The following is a 20724-nucleotide window of genomic DNA, read 5'->3' on the forward strand; positions in this document are numbered from 1 at the left end:
ATGGATGGATGGATGGATCCTCCATCAAAATGCTGAAAGCAGGCATATATATAGTGTTCTTTCTCAATAATGAATGAAATTTTAAAATGTTGTCACATCAACCTGCATGGGAAAAGAAATACGAATTTTAAAATTAGCTAAAGTACAAAAGAATAAAAGTATGTAAACTACCATACGTGTGTAGAAAACCCCAAATATTCTTCTAAAATCTGCTTTCTTTTTAATGGTGTAAAAATGCAATTCTTGTTTTTTAGTTTAAACTCATGGGTCGGTTACTGTGGAAATTTTGCAATCAAATATTTGCGAGGTACATGGAAGAAATAACTAATATAAAGCTAATAAGCACCAACAGCCCAAAAGGGGACTATGTTGGCACTCAGAGACCTTTGCATCTTTACAAAGTCTTTAGAAGTGAAGTGCCCTGCTGAGGATTTCCCTGTCTGATCAAAAGACTGAACCAGGAGAAGGTTTGTGGTACTCTGGCTGTGTTCCATTTAAATCTGTCAAGTCCTAACTTGGATCTGGGAATAACATCAAAACCAACTTGTTTTTAAATGGTTTAAGAACCACTGACTGGTCGACATGTCATATAACGTTTTAGCAAAGTTTTAATTTAGGTGTATTGTACCCGTATTTATTTCACAGATTTAAAAAAATTGTTTTTAGTTATAAACCAAATGTTCAGACATCCCTGGGAAAGCGACATTCTCCCTGGCCAATATGGCAGGCACGTCCACGCGCCTCGCCTTCTCGTCATACTTACGTAACTACCCAGCATGCACCACCGTCGCCATTTTTCTTGTTATGGTGGGAAGTGAGCAGTCTTCGCAGTTCTGGAAAAATCTTTAGTCAGATTCTGGGACTGAACGGCTTTATTTGTTAATAACAAACGGCTTATTCCGGAGGAGCTTCGAAGACAAAGATACCAACATGGCGCAGTATAAAGGAGCAGCCAGCGAGGCGGGCAGAGCCATGCAGCTGATGAAGAAACGAGAGAAAGAGAGGGAGCAACTTGAACAGCTCAAACAGAAGATCGCGGAGGTTTGCAACACCTTACACTTTATATACGCGTGCTTACAGGAAAATCTGGGATTTTAGTGGCATGATTTAGTTTTCTGGGTTCATTTCACAAAAAACACAAGCGTCTGTTAAATCCTAAATGCAACCTTGATTAAAAGTCAAAAGCTTTTCCCTCTTACACGAAACAGGTTAAAAACATGGCGATTTGTTTAGGTGGAACATAAGGTGACTGTAACCTGTCATCGGTCATTATGTCCAGTGTAACGTAGTATCCGATCCGTCCACGTAGATGGACGCTTTCCATTACCGTGTCCAGCTCTGCTCACTCACCTGTAATCTGACAGCTGTGGTGGATTCCGATTTGAACTGATCAGTGTCAGGGTGATTGACTGGTTAACTGGTTGGTTGTTTGTTATGCTCACCCTCTTATCAACCATGAGCTCTGGTCTTTTTCATTGCTTTACTTTCGGTCATTTCGTACCCGATTTATTTGGGCATCGCGATGCTTCGTACCTGCTTCTACATCCGGTGATCTAAAGTAGTCTAGAATAATCTACCCATAGTTAAGCTACTGTAAGTAAATGTGTCTATAGGATATGAGTGAATATCTATCAGCAGGAGGTTGCGTCTTGGTAAAATGGTTTGACCAGAGATCCTAATCAGTCAAGTTTTCTGAACCATCTACATTAAACAGGGATCAGAACATTTAAATGGGTGTATGTAATGTTAAGTGTTCAGAGAATATTGTGTGTTAGATTCGGGCATTTTACTCATACTGATCTTCACATTGTATGAAAATAAAATGATGCACATGGATATGAAATGGTTTGTTTATTGGTACAAAATGGAAGTAGCAATAGCAAAAGTGGAAAGGTGTGGGTAGGAAATTGAGGAATCGGGGATGAGTTGAACTGGAGCCTTTTCATAGACCATCGTTTGCCACCAACATCTGCAGATGTAATTGAAGATGACAGCAAGTAAAACGTTTGCTCCTATTTGTCTACATAATTCAGGCTTGTTTTCTTTATCCCAACTAACTGGATGGGTACAGCTCTTTCACTAGTGAATTTGTCCAGTTGGTTGTTTTGTGGCTCAAATTTCTTCCAAACTTTCTGTGAGTTAACTGGAATTTTACAATATCCAACTACAGGATGCTGAGGATGGGAATGCCTGGAGCAACAGATGTTTCAGTTTGATCTTATCTCTGTTTCTATCTCGGTGCTGTGCATCTTTGTTGTTGCAGGACAACATGGTCAAGTCCAACATTGACAAGAAATTCTCTGCTCACTACGATGCTGTGGAAGCAGAGCTCAAGTCCAGCACTGTTGGTAAGAATGTTGGACAAGTTTGCTGATATTATGTAAAGCAAAATAAGCATTGCTGTTCATCTTTGTTCTTTCCTGTCCGTCACTTGATGCCTCTAACAGGTCTGGTGACCCTGAATGACATGAAGGCCAAGCAGGAGGCGCTAGTAAAGGAAAGAGAGAAGCAGCTGGCCAAGAAGGAGCAGTCCAAAGAACTCCAGCTGTGAGTAAACAGTCTGATTTAAAAGACACAGATCTGTACTGATCGGTCAGCTGCAGGCCTGCCCGCTTTCTGTACGGTTTCATCTTTACGGTTAGGCCCCTGATATTAAATCTTAAACTTTTCCGTGCCACTAAACAGCCTTTATGAGAGTGGCTGTGGATTTGCTATCACCTGAAAGCCCCTGAGTCTTTACAATCAATTTTAGTTTACTCATCAACATAGATGCTGAAATGTTCAACTTCAAGTGTCACATCAGATGTAGAGGGTAAGTTAGTAGGACATTACTTTGATGTGTTTTCCCCTAATGTGTCTGATAACTCAGACCTGCTGGAGACTTTGGGCTAAAGTTATAGTCACAATACAAAGCAGGTACAGCCTTTCTAGGGTTTTATGTTTCAGGAGATATTAAAAAGGTTTTAGTCTTTACCAGATTTGAAAATTATTCAAATCTAACTTCAGGTTTACGAAAAGACTCACCAGGTTCCACAGCATCACTTATTGAACAAAGATGAAGCTAAAATGAAAAGGATGTGAAGTAGATATTAAGTCCTTTTTTGTAGCTTCATAGGATGTAGGATGTAAAGTCAGCAGCAGCGCTGCCAATCAAATGAACTTGACTAATGGACCATCAGCAACTGACCACCTCTATTACAGCAGCTGTTTTGGCAGTTTGCTGCTCTGAAGCAACGATGCCAAGATGGGAAGACATCAGCAATGACCGTAAAGAAACAGTTGTTGCTGCCCATCAGACTTGGAATGGTTATTAGGCCAATTCCAAACAATAAATGTCTATAATTTTCCAAAGATTATTCAAAAGTGCAAAACACTGTAGATATTTGCAAGTCTTTCCAGAATTGAATTACCCAGCTAATTCATCCCAATCTCACACTCCACATGCCTTAGTTTGAATAGTATATGTTATAAGTCGGTATAAGACAGTACAAATAGAGAAGGACTATAAGGACTTGATTTGAAGGGTTGCCAAGAGAAAGCCTCTTTTCGCCAAAAACAATTATGTTTTCCTCCAGGCCCTGAAAACAGCAATTATCAAACCTCTATTGAAAAAGAGCAACTTGGACAAGATGCTACTGCAGAACTACAGGCCTATCTCAAACATCCCATTCATCAGTAAGATTATTGAACAAGTTGTGTTTCAGCAGTTAAACAACTTCCTAACAATGACCAGTACACAGAGAGAACCCTAGCATTCATAGGGAAGAGCATGCAAACTCCATGCAGAAAGACCTCAGGATCTTCAACGCAGGACCTCCTCCTGCATGGCAACAGTGCTAACAACTGCTTCACTGTGCAGTCCCAAAATAAAGATGTTTTACCATAACTTAAAGCAAGCACAACTTAAACACACACACCTCATACCAGCTCTCAAGCACAATAGTGGAGGTGTGATGATTTGGGATTGTTTTGCAGTCTTTGAGTCCACTATGAACACCTCTGTATAACAATGTCTTCTCAAGTCCGATGTGACACCATTTCCACAGCAGCTGAAGGTTGGCCTAAACTGGTTAGATTTGAATAGTCTTAGAACCTGACAAAAGAGCAGATCCGTTTTCATATGTCCTGAAATATTTAACACTCGAATTTAAAAAGGTTGGGACTTTCGTTTTAAACAGTGTCTGCTACATCCTCCAGAGGTCGCCAAATACCCCCGTTTCACTCAGGAGGTACAACCTTATTCTCCTAACTTCTAAACATCATTCAGTCCGACTATTAGGTCGTAAATGTGATGGATGTCATGTAAACAGAAAGGGTATTATATAAATTCAGCATCTTGTCTGCTTTGACAAAGCCAATAGATTTTACAAGAAGTAAAAATGGATGGATGGTATTTAAATTAGAAGCAGACTTAAAGGAAAACTTGACTTTGTTTTTTTCCCTGAGCTGCCAGTAGGAATTAAATACAAAGTAACTTTAACAGCGGCTTGTTACAGTTGTCAGGATTGTTTTCAGTCGGGACAGGATAAAATAGAACAACTTTGGTGTTGTAGGGGCGCATTTACGGAGGCCTCAGTTCTTGACGTAGCTGTCCCGGCTTCCAGTAATGACCAGGAGACATTTGCTGCATGTCTTCCCCCTCTCTCTCCACCCCATTTCCTGTCAGTCCACTTTCAAAAAAAAGGGGACTAGTGCCACAAAAAGAAATGCTGTAATATGTTCAGGCTTCCTGTTATTTGCTGAAAGTCTCGCGCTCTCACAGCCTGAATGAAATGCAGACGTGTAGATTTTTTTCTTTATATGTTTTCTTTTTAAACAGCTTTTATATCTCTGTGTTTTCTCACTCTAAAAACCTCACTGATTCTGGCAAAGGTCTTCTTCACTGAGCAGCGTTTCCAACTCTCATCGTTGTCAGCGCATCAATGTGAGGCCTACGTTTCGGTCTGAAAAAGATTGGTTTTATGACAGGGTTTTTGATGCAGATTGATGAAGATTCAGCTTCATCAAGCTGCAGAGCTGACCAGAGGTCACCGTCAGGATCTCTGGTCCGCTAATGCTCCGAACTAAACTATTTATCTTGTCACAATTGATCATAGAGTCACTTGTTTGGTCAATAAAAATGCTAAAGCTCTAGATTTTTAAAACTGTTTTGACCAATCCACCAGCTGTATTTGGATGTTGGGCATTTTCAAACGTCAGTTTTCCAAAGCTTAAATACAGGTTCTCAAATGTTTAAACGCCCCTCTGTGTTGTTCCTATGGAGCGTCAAATCAACCAACATCCTGTTTATCAGTTTTCTTCTACTTCTTTTCCCAGCAAGCTTGAAAAACAGAAGGAGAAAAAGAGAAAGGAGGAACAAAAGAGAAAAATCGCCAGTTTATCTTTTAACCCTGATGAAGAAGAGGAGGAAGAAGAAGAGGAAGAAGATGAAGAAGATGATGATACTGATGACGAGGATGACAAAAATTATGAGGAAGATCTGGACTGTGAGTATTTTGGTTGTTGATTATCACAGTTTAATTCAATGCATCCAGTAACATATACAGCATTCAATAGCTTTAATTGAGCCATCTGCTCCACACAAGGTTAGACACACACACACACACACACACACACACACACACAATCTCTCCATTACTTACAGCCACCCGCAGGAGTTTCTTGAAGGGTTAGGGCTCTTAAAGGGAACATGCCCCTCTTTCAACAGTACATAGCTGGCTGTGCTCTGAACTGAATTGCTGTCCTGAAACAACATCAAGCTGAATGGAAGAATCACAGATACTGGAGAGAAATCAGCTGATGTCCAAATGGCTACCTGTAGCATCCAATCCGCTTAAACTCTGTAGTCTTTTAAAGTGTAAGTTGGAGGAATCCTAATTGATAAGAGAGGATTTCCCCAACAGCTGCTCATGCTGCATTCAGGTACAGCTGGGACACTAGGGTGTCTCGATAACAACATCAAAGTGATTTCAAACATGTTTTATTCTTAAATATTTTCTTCAACATTGACCATTTTAATGTATAATCTATCTATCTATCTATCTATCTATCTATCTATCTATCTATCTATCTATCTATCTATCTATCTATCTATCTATCTATCTATCTATCTATCTATCTATCTATCTATCTATCTATCTATCTATCTATCTATCTATCTATCTATCTATCTATCTATCTATCCATCCATCCATCCATCCATCCATCCATCCATCCATCCATCCATCCATCCATCCATCCATCCATCCATCCATCCATCCATCCATCCATCCATCCATCCATCCATCCATCCATCCATCCATCCATCCATCCATCCATCCATCCATCCATCCATCCATCCATCCATCCATCCATCTCATCCATCCATCCATCCATCCATCCATCCAATCAATCCCCAGTCAGTTCTAGACTTTCCTTTTTTAAGTTTTAAAACATAATAAAATCTAATTCATTTCAGAAGTTGAAAAAGATTCTTTATTTACTGCTGACCAAAGTAAAAGAAATATTTACGGCCCACTTCAACTTCCTTTTTTCCTCCGACCGATATCTCTTCTAGGATGGGACTTTGTTGTTGTTTAATGTGAAAATAGTTCTGTAGAAATAAAGCAGATGTGCTACAGAAATATTTGAGTAAGAAAATAATATCTCCGAAAATTCTTTCCAACACCATATTAAGTTTTAGGGTTGAGACCAGCTTAGACAATAACAAGTTGGAAGAATACAGCTTGACCTTACCCTGATGGTCTTAAAAGCTCGAATCCATACCCAGCTGTACTGTTGATGCAGTACATGTGTTGTGGTTGAAGGTGTTCCAGTCACTTTCACATGTGCATCAAACCCAGCACCTAGGCATAGAGACTGTTTCTGCAAGCATCTGTGAAAGAATGGGTTGCTCTCAGGAGCCCGATGAATTCTAGCATGGTACTGTGATAGATTCTTACCTGTGTAACAAGTCCAGTCATGAAATTTCCTTTGCACTAAATATTACACAGTCATCTGTTAGTGCTATTAGAAATAATAGGGGGTGACTGCGAATAAAAACAACTCAGCCATAAAGAAGTAGGGCTCCTCTTAACACAGACGCTGGATGCTCAGGCATAACATTTGCAGAGGTCACCAACATTCACCTTGGTCAGTAGCTATAGAACTCCAAGCTCAAAGTGTCTTCAGACTGATTCCAGAACAGTTCGTAGAGAGCTTCAAGCAGCTGTATCCAAACCTTCCATCAGCAAGTGTAATGCAAAGTGTTGCGGTTGTGTAAAGCACACCTTCACTCGACTGTAGAGCAGCAGATATGGGTCCTGTGAAGGGACCAATCAGGCCTCTGTTGCATGGAGAACAGGACTAGCCTGACTGCACTGTGTCAGGTGTAGACCTTGTACAGGTGCAGAAGGGCTTCTGGTGTTGGGCTGGTCCTTCATGGGTTGGACCTGACCCCTTAGTTCCAGTGAAACAAACTCCTTAATGCTACAGTTTGGGACAATTTCATGCTTCCGACTTTGTGGGAACAGTTTGGCAGTTGCCTCTTTTTGTTCCAAACCCTGCCAGCACACAAAGCAGGGTCCATAAATACATTGATGAGTGACTTAGGTGTGCACAAACAAATTAGGTTCAGTACCAAAGTTGTCTCCAACTAGATCAGATTTTGACAAAATTTCCCAATTCACCAAATAAACTATGAAAACTTCGTAAAAATCGTACAACTAAGCTCTTCTTCTTGCTGTCTCGATGTTTTACCCACATCTTTCCTTAAGAAAGCTTTGCCTGTTTTTCTTTTTAAATCCACACTACAACAACATACATCAACACCACATTTGAGCAGGCAGAGATAGGCTTGGGGTCTTTTCACACCCCCGTTTGCTGTCGGAGGCCGGGAGAGGGAGTGGGCCTCCTGGTCGAGATCTGGGCTGGGGTTGGGGTTCGGGTCTTGGGGGTTGTCTGGTGTTGGGACTGGCATCTCGGCTCTCTCAGGATCGCTTGGATTTCCTCGGATCTCCACCCCTGGCTTTGTTGCCCAATCCGTCGGTTGGGGGGGTGCCAGGCTCTGGCGAGCGGGTCTTGGCTAGGCAGTGTACGGCACTGATTGGGACGTGGCTTTGCTTTGGTGGAGGGGCTGGCCGGCTGGCCTGCTTGGTGCGGCATTACCGTGCGGGAGTGTGGGTGGCCGGCATGTTGGGGCACCTCCAGGGTTTGGGTGTGGGGCTGGCGGGGTGCCCGGTCCTTGGCGTGCTGTGGTGGCTCTCCTCCAATGCTTTCTTCTGTGGCTCTGGCCCCTGGCTGGGCACTGGGCTGGAGTTGGCGGTCGGGTGGGTGGGGCGGGGGAGCATGTCTTGTGCCTGCACTGGGGCGGCTGGCAGGTTGTGCTTGGCCTGGAGCGGTTGGCCTGCCCCGTCCGGTTACCCGGCTGCTGCATGTTTCCCTCTCATGAACTGGTGGGCTGGGGCTGCTGGCGTGGAGGGGCTGCAGCGTGTGGGGTGGGGGGCGTTGTGTCCTCTTCTTGGATGTGGGGTCACCTGCATTTGGATTGGCTGAGCGTGATGGTAGAGCTGAGCTGGATAATGTTTCTCCCTTGGCTATCGTTGCAGTGGTGGTGATGTGGACTGTTTGTGTGCCTATTTCTTCTCCGCCACACTACCTGCTGGTGGTTGGTGTCTCTGCCTGCTGGTGTACTTGTGGCTCTCGGTGTCTGGGGCTGGGTGCTTTGCTGCGTGCAGGCTCACTCCCGGTGGCTGGTTGCAGGGGGCCCTGGGCTCTGTCGGGCCTCTGATTGGCGAGTGATATGTCCTGGGGTCTAGGGTCTCTGGATGCATGGCTGGATCTGCCCGGGCGTAGACGGCTGCCGGCGGGGCCTGTGGGCTCATTGCTGCAGCTCCCCTGGGTCATTCCCTGCTCTTCTCGGGGGGGGGTTTCTGTAGTCCCAGCGACAGTTCTCCTGAGGTTCCTGTGCCTTTAGATGTCTATGGCTCAGATCTCCTCCTTATCTGTCCCGGGTCCAGGGGGGCAGGTCTGTGGCTACTCACACTCAATATTGCATATTTTCATGTAGAAACCTTGTATACACATGCATGCTCACACTCAGACCCACAGGTGTTTAGATTCAGGTGTTAACAGATACACAAATGTTCTATATTGAGCCACATTTACCACTACATCTTGCATTCATAAGTACTGTGCACTTTTTGGTAAAAAAGCTGGTAATATGAATGTTTCTGCAGGTGTGGAAGCAAGCAGGGTGTTATCTTGTATTCTCTTCTTCCTCCTTTATGTTCTCCATTCTTTTTTCCTTCTCTCCCTTTTTCCTTTTTGGCCCACCTCTGTCTCTCTTTCGTGCTTCTTATTTTTTTTCCTTTTTGTTTCTGTCTCTGTGTCCGTAACAACTGAAATGATCCCAAAGCAGTTTCTAATAAAGTTTCTTTTATAAATATCAAGCAGAGCTTTAAAGCGTTAGCTGTTAAGCTCCAATAAATCTTTTGGGCTTTTTCTTGACACTCAGACAACAGTGCTGAGCGCTACTGTGCTGGACAGGACACAGTTAAAAAAATGGGAGGTCACTCAAGTTCATGTGTGTATGAAGAGAGATGATCGAATAGTTTTGGCAGTATAGTGGATGTGTACTTGTTCTAAGCATGAAGGGATGTTTCCATAATAAATAATGGAGCTGAAAACATTCCAAAGTCTCTCTCTGTTTTCCACAGGTGTTCCAGTTAAGAAGAAAAAACTGGGCAAAAATCCCGATGTGGATACAAGTTTCCTTCCCGATCGAGACAGAGAGGTGAGGTCTATTTGAAGAAATATTTTCCCGTTTAGTTGGAAAGGTTCTGTTTCACCTCCAGAGATCCAGTTTCACTCGCATTCAAGTGACATCTGCGGGTGAAGCTGAACTTGTGTTTAGATCTTACATCCTCAGATGGTCGCAGGTGGCTGTGCTTTAGTTTTAAAGCTAGAATGCTTAATGGCATAGCACCTGGAATGCTGTTTGTGAAAATAAAATGTGGAACTATATTTATTTTGGCATGTTAACTAGAGGCCTTGCTGCTGGATTACCAGTGAGAAATAATAGTAACGGCAGAGGAAGGTGGGAGTAGCAGTTGGTTTATTTAAGCGCACACCATCAAGCCTAACAGCATCAAACCTCCAACAAGACACAATTGCAGCCTTAAATAGGCACAGCTGATAAAAGGACTAAACCATTCTCTACATGGAATTTAACATCTCACAACTTCCAACTCAAACATACATTTTATCAAATATATACATATTCCCCCTTACTTTGTATAAATATTTTATACTTTTTTTAAACCTACACACCCAAACACCATAAAACCTCACAAATACTAAGTGCACAAATCCCCCACATTTTCCATGGTCTCTCCCGGAACCTATAAATGGTGTCTGGACCCCCGGGGAAGTATTTGTCCAAACACCCTGGACAGGAAACAGAAAAGACAGGTGAGTCACTTCCTTAGCACAACACTTCTCCTTCACTGACACTTTTAAAAAGACTTTACACAAACATTTGCTCAAGTTTCACAACAGTAGACCTTATTTGCTCTGACTAACAATTTTCCTTTCACAGACGCCCACGCCACTTCTCAATGAGGAGCAGCTGTGCAGAGCCTGGAACAAAAGGCTACATGCTCATCACTAAAATACTCAATAAATATTCAATAAAAAGTTAAACTTGTGTGCAAATGATTATGTGCAAATCTATGCCTAAAGTGCAGTGCTAAATAAAGTTTGTTAAAGTGCTAGATAAAGTGCTTTTTAATAAAGTGCAAAGGTGCTCTTAAAGTGCTATGAATTACTTAAATAGGGATAGTCCACGTAATGAAGACTTCTTCGTTACATGGCAGCTTCTCTTTTTGTTGTGTTTTAGGAGGAGGAAAACCGTCTCAGAGAGGAGCTGAGACAGGAATGGGAGCTGAAGCAGGAGAAGATCAAGAGTGAGTGATGAGCCTCATATTTTTTTTAACCCATACCATGTACCACTCTTTAATGTGTGTAAGCCAACATCTCGCTCTGAATGGAAACCTTTGTCTTTAGACGAGGAGATTGAAATCACCTTCAGCTACTGGGACGGCTCTGGCCATCGGAAAACCGTTAAGGTAAACTTAAGGTGGATTTGGACCACAGCAACCTTTTTCCAGAAACCAGTATGGTTTTCTGGGGCTGTTATTTCCTCTATGATTTTTCACTGCATCTACCAGATTATTTAAGGGAAGTCCCTGGCAGGAACGTATTCACAGCACTTTTTCCATTTTTCCATATTTTATGTTGTAGCCTTTTTCCCAATTGGATTCAATTTCTTTTTCCCCCACAAAACTACATAAAACATCCCATAATGACAGGGTAATTTGTTTTCAGAAATGTTTGCAAATGTATTAAATCAAGTCGGTCAGTAGGTTTAATGGGGTGGTTACCAGTTAGTGTCTATTTAATGAGCCACAGGGACAGTTCATACAGCAGGAAGAAAACCATGACATAAAAAAGGAAATAAGAAACACTGCTTTAGGTTACCATGGCAACTTTAACATACACTTCCTGGCCCAAACAAAAGTCACCACCTGGATATAACTAAGCAAATAGGTACGAGCCTCCCATTGGATAATTACTGGATGGGCGATTATGTTTCAGCTGGCAACAAGTTTTTTAACCCCAACTGGTGCAATGAGTTGCTTCTCATTTCTTAAACAACCATGTAGAAAGACACATCCTGTGGTCGTGGAAAAGATGTCAGTCTGTTTCAGAAGGGTCAAATTATTGGCACGCATCAAGCAGAGAAAACATCTAAGGAGATTGCAGAAACTACCAAAATTGGGTTAAGGACTGTCCAACACATTAATAAAAAACTGGAAGGATAGTGGGGACCCATCTTCTTCGAGGATGAAAATCCTGAATGATCGTGATCGGCGATCACTTAAACATTTGGTGAAATCAAATAGAAGAAAAACAACAGTAGAACTCTGGGCTATGTTTAATAGTGAAAGTAAGAGCATTTCCACACTCACAATGTGAAGGAACTTAAGGGATTGGGACTGAACAGCTGTGTAGCCTTAAGAAAACCACTAATCAGTGACGCTAACCGGAAAAAAGGCTTCAGTTTGCTAGGGAGCATAAAGATTGGACTCTGGAGCAATGGAAGAAGGTCATATAGTCTGATGAGTCCAGATTTACCCTGTTCCAGAGTGATGGGTGCGTCAGGGTAAGAAGAGAGGCAGGTGAAGTGATGCTCCCATCATGCCTAGTGCCTACTATACAAGCCTGTGGGGGCAGTGCTATGATCTGGGGTTGCTGCAGGTGGTCAGGTGTGGGTTCAGCAACAGTATGTGTTCAAAGAATGAGGTCATCTGACTACCTGAATATACTGAATGACCAGGTTATTCCATCAGAGGATTTTTTCTTCCCTGATGGCACGGGCATATTCCAAGATGACAATACCAGGATTCATCGGGCTCCAATTGTGAAAGAGTGGTTCAGGAAACATGAGACATCATTCTCACACATGAATTGGCCACCACAGAGTCCTGACCTTAACCCCATTGAGAATGTTTGGGATGTGCTGGAGAAGGCTTTGCACAGCGGTCAGACTCTACCATCATCAATGGTAAATGGACTGAACTTATATAGCGCTTTTCCAGTCATACAGACCGCTCAAAGCGCTTTTCACTAGAGCCACATTCACCCAATCGCACTCACTAACGCTCACACATTCATACACCGATACGCAGAGCAGTGCAATGCAAGATCTACTGGGTGGAAATAAATCTTGTGACATTGCAGAAGCTTATCGAAACAATGCCACAGGGAATGTGCCGTAATCAAAGATAAAGGCGGTCCAACGAAAAATTAGTGTGCCCTTTTTGTTTTTTGGCCAGGCAGTGTGTCACTAAACATTAAGTCAAAAATGTTATTGTTTTGCAAATAAATTGTAAATGAAGTTCATTCATTGGATAAACAGGATTTGGAAGGACACACATCTGTCTATATGAGATCCCGCAGCTGACAGGCCCGAGCACAAAGCAAGCAAGAACTAAAAGGAATTGTCTGTAGACCTCAGAGACGGGGCTTTCTCAAGACATAAATCTGGGTAAGGGTACAGAGAACATTCTGCTGCTTTCGAGGTCCAGATGAGCACAGTGGCCTCCATCATCCATAGTCGTTTGGAACCACCAGAACATGTCCTAGGACTGGCCCGCCATCTAAGCTGAGTGATCGGAGGAGAAGAGCCTTAGTCAGGGGGAGGACCAAGGACCCTATTGCTCTGTCAGATCCTTCTGGACAGAAAACCATTTCTGCAGCAGTCCACCGATCATACCTGTATGATGTTTGTAGAGTGGCAAGACGAAAGCCAATTCTTAGTAAACGGCACATTGCAGCCTGCTTGGAGTTTGACCAGGAGGCAGAACATTCTCTGCTGTGATGAGAAAAGGATTGAAGTCTCGAGCATGAATGCCAGACGTCATGTTTGGGGGACACCAGGCACTGCTTTTCACATGACCAGTACCATCCTTATGGAGAAGCATGGTGGTGGCTGCATCATGTTGTGGGAATGTTTTTCAGAAGCAAGAGCTGGGAGGATAGTAGGAAAGATGAGTGCAGCAATGTACAGAGACATCCAGGATTTGAATAAAGTTGCAAAAATCTCAAAACGACTTCACAGTGTCTGCATATGATGTTCTTTTTAGATTATTGAGAGGAAATCTAATGGCTTTGGATTAAGGTTTTAACATAAAATGCGGAAAACGTGAAGTGCTACTGTGAAGTTTACGAACTACCTTTGACTTTAATTCTGTTTTTAGAGTGTAAACGCACTAAAATAAACACATATTTCTTGACAAAACTGGATTGTGACGTCGACCAGAACTCTGTTCTCTGCTTCTAAAACCAGAACCCAGGAAGTCTGCGTTGGCAAAATCTTTTTGTTACAGTCGCACCTCTGTGGACTTCGCTGTGAATTTACATTAGTTATAAAGCCTAATTGCTTTGACAGAATTTAGGGTAACGGTTTCTGCTGTGCACTGATTTCTTCTGTTGTGCTTTCATGTTGCAACATGGTGTTTATTCTATGTGTGTTTTATACTGCAGATGAAGAAGGGTAACACCATCCAGAACTTCCTCCAGAAGGCCCTGGAGGTCCTCAGGAAGGACTTCAGTGAGCTCAGGTGAGTTCAGACAGAAGAATGTATTTAATGGATTCTTTAGAGGGTAAAACATGATCAAATGTTCAGATAAACGGATGAAGATGAAAAGATATTCTGGTAACACACACTTCCATCCATTAATGTGATATAAACAGAAGCAGGAAACTGTCCTTTTATCTGGAAAACGAGTAAAAATAAGTCAAATGATATGGGTGGCCCAACGGTGCTGCAATTCAAAAATAGTTATTCATTAATAATGTGGTAGTATTTTAATAAAATTGGAAAGAAATGCTTTAAAATGTACGCATCTTTTTTTTGTTTTTGTTTCTTTTTGGCACTAGTGGCCTTTCTTTATTTTTTCCAAAGTAGGAAGGCAAGAAGGGGTGAAGAGAGAGGGAAACATGCAGGCCTCCAGGGTTGGGACTCGAACCCGGGACGGCTCAGTCACTTCAGGGGGTGGTTACCTAAAAATGTCTGTCTGCTGAGCCACAGGGACAATTTCATTTATTTTATCGGTCAGTGCTGGAAAAGAACCATCATATAAAAAATAATACAACATCTATAAAGGGTCTCCTAGCAATTTTAACATGAAAATTTAAGCTTTAATTCAATAATTTGACATTTGATTTCACTGATTTATATAAAGAAAGTCGGATGTATTCACGGTAGGTAATTAATTAAACGTTTTTGATTAGAACATGTATAAATAATTATTTAATGATTTATTACATTGCAGAGCTTTTAGTACTCCATACATATCATGTACAAAAACAAAAAATGTGGAATATCATTATTCTATTTAACGAGAAACAGACCAAATGGAAAAATATGAATTAAGCTAAAAACAAAAATCTAAATAAATTTTATTTTTCCGCAGAGCATTAACATATTTGTTGGAATATTGCATCCAGGTGCTCCTTCGAGGTTGTGTTGCTGATACTGGGGTGAACGTTATTCCATATGAGGTGCAACTCTAGGCTAACACCGTTGGCTCCTTTAAAATTTTCCGCGCCCTCAGCCAGCCTCAGGTCTTCAGGGCGGCTGTTCCAGAGACGTTTGGCACAGGATTGGTTCTAAGTTTGTGGGTCGGTTAAATAAACCTGCTACCAGAAGTCCTTTGGGTTCAGGAGGGTTGCATGAAGTCAGAACCTCGTTAAATGTGGAAAACGGTTTAATAAATTCTCTTCATGTTTTTGTTTGGACTTGTGGGTAAGTGGGTTTTAAAGAAGCTGCCATTTTGTGCCATACATTTGTTTTTGTTCAGGAACGTCAGACAAAAAAAAAAAAAATGAAATCTGCAAGTAGTAAAAGCAGGACATATCCATGTGGACTCCAGGAATGTTTCACAGGTGATAAACGTCAAATGTTTAAAGCAGAGATCAGAACTACAGATTTCTCTGTTTTGTTGCCTAAATATGTGGATTTAGAAATAAATTTTTCATACGTTTGTTTCCAAGTTCACCTGCCTTTACCATCTCGGCCGTGTCCTGTTTGAGCCGTGAGGAATTGTTCGCCATTTGTGCCTTTAAGTTCACATACTCTTTAAAGGGTTTCCATTGGGTTTGTGTCATTGGGAGCTGCATCATGGTGTGAGTCTCCCTCTACGGCTGAAAACAATCCAGTCCATTACATTGGTGCTCCTGGAATAAGCACCCAGTTGTTTTTGATTAAAAAGATGGACAGAAAGATTGTTAATATTTGTTTGTTTTTTTGTAAATCAGCTCTGAGGGCTTTCGGAGCTTTCTGCAGCTGTTTGTATTCAGTTTCAGTAAAATGTTCTTAAATGTCTGCCTCTGTAGCTCGACGTTAGAGAGAATAGTCCTCTTTACCACAGAAGTTCGGCAACATGTTGCTGCAAACATAGAAGCACCTAGATTTAGCCACCTCCAATATTAATAATAAAATCTGTTTTGGTTCCAAGTTCCTTGTCGAGCTTTGAAATAAGAGTGGAATAATTGAGACTGCCATGAATTGCCTTCTGTCGGAGCTCAGCAATAGCCAGAGCAGTTTTTTGTTCTCTGCCTTAAAACTGCAGTAGGTAACTTTTGTAAAAATGTATTTTTGACATATTTATTAAAAGTGTCGCTTTTAGATGATCAGTGAAAAAAAACGTTTCTCCTCTGGCTCCTCCTAGTGGTCCTACTGCCATTTGCAGAAATACATCGCTCCCGGTCAGAACCAACCAATCAGAGTCAGGAGTAATGTCTTAGCAGGGTAAATTTCGCTCATGTGCACGCTGCTCACACCATTCCCCACACAGCACGTACCATCGTTCCAGCTAAAGATTGCCAGATTGGTAATGGCGGAGAAACAACCTAACGATACAGGAAAACTACCAATTTCTCAACTGGCTCCTGCTCAGAAAACAAAGACAGGTAAACAGAAACACACCAACGTTGAAAAGCAAGCGGCGCATCACAGCAGGCTCTGCTGAGGAGGGAGGGCTGTAGCACAGAGTAGAGCAAGGGGGAGGGACCTGTAAGGTGTGCTTGTTCAAACGTTCATGCTAATTCCAGGTTTTCTAGGAACTCCCTAATGCAGCTTTAAGGATCATTCATTGTTTCACAACCTTCATTCACTCTTCAAATGAAAAGTTTTTTTTTTTTTTTTTTTGGATTCTCTACCATTGTGTAGTCATTTCCTGTGTGGAATCATCCAATCAGATACGAATATGAAGCAGAACACAGATTTCATTATTTTTACCTGTAGCCCCTCTGCTTTCGTTAGAAGACGTGCTGACGTAACTTTTAACACTTTTCTTTCTCGTCTCTACAGGTCTGCTGGAGTGGAGCAGCTGATGTACATCAAGGAAGATCTTATAATTCCACATGTGAGTCCTGTCTTTTATCTCAGTGTAAGGAATCTAGTTGAAAAGATTTCTAATCAAACAGCGTCAGAGATATGTTTTACAGGGTTGGAGTCCACTGCGTTATTGGCATGTTCAGTTCAATCACTCCTCGTTTTTTGTGTTCTTTAGCACCACAGTTTTTACGACTTCATTGTGACCAAAGCCAGAGGGAAGTCTGGTAAGTTCGCATCAGTTAAAATACTCTAAACAACTCTATGTGCTTCATATATGTTTAAAAAACTTTAATTGTTGTCCATAAAGCTGTGATGCTACCACCGATTGGACTTTTAGATCTATGGTAAAAGGTTTAGTTCAGATTTTTCAAAGTGTGGTTCTGGGCATTTATTATAGGCAGTAGATGCCATATCACTGTGAGCTTGTGGTGGAAGCTAACAGCTAGTCAAATATGTGTCACACGTTTTTAGCTGGCTTTAGCAGTTTAAAACGAATCAAACTCTGTCCCTTTCTACGTAATGTAATAGGACCAATTATTAGGGGAGTTGTGGGACGCTTGTCTGCTTAACATGGATTTGTGGGGCATCTCTGAACTAAAACCGGACCCCACACTGGAAGCAGAGGGGTGCTGTTTCAGCATTAGGAGATGTTACAAATACTGATTGGTTCTTGAATGATTACACTATCACAACAAAGACATTTCGGCATTTTTCCAATAAAAGAGAAACTAACAAAAACACGTTTTTCTGTGTGTTTTTGGTTGTAAAACAAAATCACAACCTCTCCAGTTATCTCACTGTGCAGAAATTGCAGGCTTTGTCCTCTGGGAACGTCATTTCCGTCTTCACCGTCTGGCTCAAAATGTCTATGACAAACTTGATAGGATTATTAGTATATTATATTTTAAAGCAGCTGCAAGGAAGCACTGTTACCATTCTGTTTAAATAAAGCCAGACATTTATTGGATCATTCGTGGTAGGAAATTTGATTTATTGTGACGACGACAAATTCCAGTTAATATCTGACAATCGCAAAAACTGAACGTATAGTCTGGATTGGTGTTCATCGTCTTCGGCTTCATCCGGTACCGGGTCGCAGGGGCAGCAGACTCATTAGAGATGCCCAGACTTCCCTCTCCCCAGACACCTGCTCCAGCTTCTCCGGGGTATAGTCAGGAGTTTTGCTTTTATTTATTTCCGTTCCATGAGAGCATCAATAAATGAAGAAATATGATGAAATGCAGCTACTGTGTGCAGTTTGGTGATAAAAATCCCTTTTCTTTTAGTACCCTGAAGAACCCTGTTTCAAAATGGGAACGCGTTTTTTATCGTTACTTTATCGTTATCGTAAAATTAGCGGAAGATAAAAAATGTAAGTCCTTATTGCCCATCTTTGTCTCATGTATTACATCTCTAATAAGAGAATGTTTAGCCGTACGCTTCCAGTGATGATGGAGGAGTTGGACCACCATCTAAACACCTTTAAATACTGGCAGCACAACGTTGCCTCTTTCCTTCCCGTTTCTTATGGAAGCAACATTTTTCCTTCCTTGCTTTTGCGTATTTCCTGCTTTAATCTTCTTTTAATCCTAAAACGCTGTCATATCAAACATGTGTTGCTGTTTTTTTGCTGCCTTACCTCATCCCATCTGATAAAATCCAGATGATTTAAGCCAAACGTCCTTCATTAGGAGTATTTTGGCTAGAAGATTTAGCTGCTAATGACTGAAAGTGTTAAACGTATCCATTCCTGTAGGTTTTCCAAAAGTCTTTAGTTCATGGAAACAGCTGTGAACACTTACAGGAAATCTCGATGGTGTGATAGGTATAACAATGTGTTCCCTGAGATTTGTTTTGCCAGCTGGTGTTAATTTACTCTGAAACAAAGAAGTATTCTAAATCTGTTTTTTTTTTTTTTTTTAAGTCTTTAAACTTGCAGCCCATTAAGGGAAATTAATTTTTTAAGGAAATCTGTAAACATGTTCAAGCCTCTAGTGTTTTTTTATGTGAAATTCTTCTTTGTTGACAGGCCCTTTGTTCAGCTTTGATGTCCACGATGATATTCGACTGGTGAACGATGCCACCGTGGAAAAAGATGAGGTGAGGAATGTATAAAACAAACAGGATCTGAGTGAAGCTGAAATGAACAACAGAGGGTCAATAGACGGACAAATGAAGATGAAAATCAAGATGCCAGTGGTATTTGAGCATCTGTTTATTCCACAAACGCCAGGCGAAATCTATTTTACTTCTCAAATCCTGCGGAGGAATTGTTACTTGTCCAACACCAAATATAACCCGTGAAAATAGCAGAAAACACATTAATGCTTGTTCATTTTCAGGGACGGGTGTAGTAGTTGACCTTAAGCGTTGCCCAGCCCCTGGTGAGCAGCTGATAGAAAACTGTGTCTGATTAATATGCCTGATTAGAATGTGTGTTCCCCCGCCCGCACAAAACAACAACAAAAAAACAACGTGTCGTCTGACAGCCCTGTGTTCATTTAGATGTAAGGTTGTTGTTCATGCTATGGTATTTCTGTCTGGACAAAGTCCCATGCAGGTAAAGTGGTTCTGAGGAGCTGGTATGAGAAGAACAAGCACATCTTTCCTGCAAGTCGCTGGGAGCCGTACGATCCGGAGAAGAAATGGGACAAATACACGGTGAGAAAAAAAACCACCTTTATTCTATTGTTTGTTACTCTACACGAATATTTCGTGTTAAATGTATCTTCATGTAACAGTTCAGTGTAATTTAAGCTCTTTGCGCATCTCTTCACCTGTTTTATACATCTACAGACTGAAATAAATGCGCCTTTTCTACTAGTCCCTACTCGGCGCCGTTCGGTACGGCTCTGCTTCCTTTTCCATTGGTACCGGTTACATGGAACTCTTACAGTTATTAGTACCTACTTCTTTCATGCAGCAGCTTGTCTCTGGTTTCTGGCTTTTCTCCATTGGTTCCCTGTTCATTTTAGGATTGGCAGAAGGATTTACTTGCTTTTTCTAAAGTTGTTAAAGGTCTGGCCCCATCATACGTGTGATCTCCTTAACATCCACATGTTTTTTATTACTCACTACATTTCTTGGCTCAGTAAATCATTTTGACTGCAACCAAAACGGTCAAAACACAAAATGTTTTTCGTGTTTATCACAGTGGGGCTTTTCCATCAGGAGGTCACTGAACCCATTTGGTTGTCAAATCCAGATGGTGATTTATTTCTAGTTTTTGTTATTCGGTCAGACATTGAGCCAGGAAGGCAGGGTCACTGATTTATTGATCAGAAACAAAAGGGCCTTCAAACATGTTTTTACTCTTCTCAAGTTTTGATTGATCTGTTGATTTCCAGGAATGTATAAAAACAGAAGAAGCCTAGCTTTTCTTCCTTTCTGCTGGCTTTAAAAGAAATCCTTCCATGCACAGCTGACGTGTTTCAGGTTTTTTAATAACTTCTTTTTTTATATTCTTTTTCAGATCCGGTGATCACCAACATCTACCTCTGGAGTCTTGTTGCAATGCCTCCTGTTATTCGCCATCAAACCCATTTCAGTAGCTGATCATTAAATATTTAACTTTTGTTTTTGTAGATCTGTTTTTTTTTTTTTTTTTTCCACATTTACGTAAATTGCCGCCTGTAAATAACCAAGTGTTATCCTGTAAATGGTTCACAAATAAAAGAACAAGATGGAACCTCAGTGCTGAATAAAAATGACTTCACCCTGATGGACTTGTGATTGAACATTTGATTAACATCTCGACTGAACGCGTTTATTTTTTAGCGTA

General features: G+C 41.4%; 1 protein-coding gene across 1 annotated transcript; it reads left to right on the forward strand.

Moving 5' to 3' along the window:
- The first annotated feature begins 788 nt into the window (after positions 1–788).
- Positions 789–20664, forward strand: fam50a (family with sequence similarity 50 member A). The gene is made up of 13 exons (XM_047369224.1): positions 789–1041; positions 2264–2348; positions 2448–2547; positions 5317–5486; positions 9696–9772; positions 10877–10943; positions 11044–11105; positions 14086–14162; positions 16917–16971; positions 17119–17167; positions 18973–19043; positions 19494–19604; positions 20416–20664. The coding sequence occupies exons 1-13, from the start codon at positions 931–933 to the stop codon at positions 20422–20424; spliced, it is 1044 nt and encodes a 347-aa protein (XP_047225180.1). The 5' UTR covers positions 789–930; the 3' UTR covers positions 20425–20664.
- Positions 20665–20724: the final 60 nt, after the last annotated feature.

The sequence above is a fragment of the Girardinichthys multiradiatus genome, chromosome 1 (genome assembly GCF_021462225.1).
Source record: "Girardinichthys multiradiatus isolate DD_20200921_A chromosome 1, DD_fGirMul_XY1, whole genome shotgun sequence".
Lineage (NCBI taxonomy): Eukaryota > Metazoa > Chordata > Actinopteri > Cyprinodontiformes > Goodeidae > Girardinichthys > Girardinichthys multiradiatus.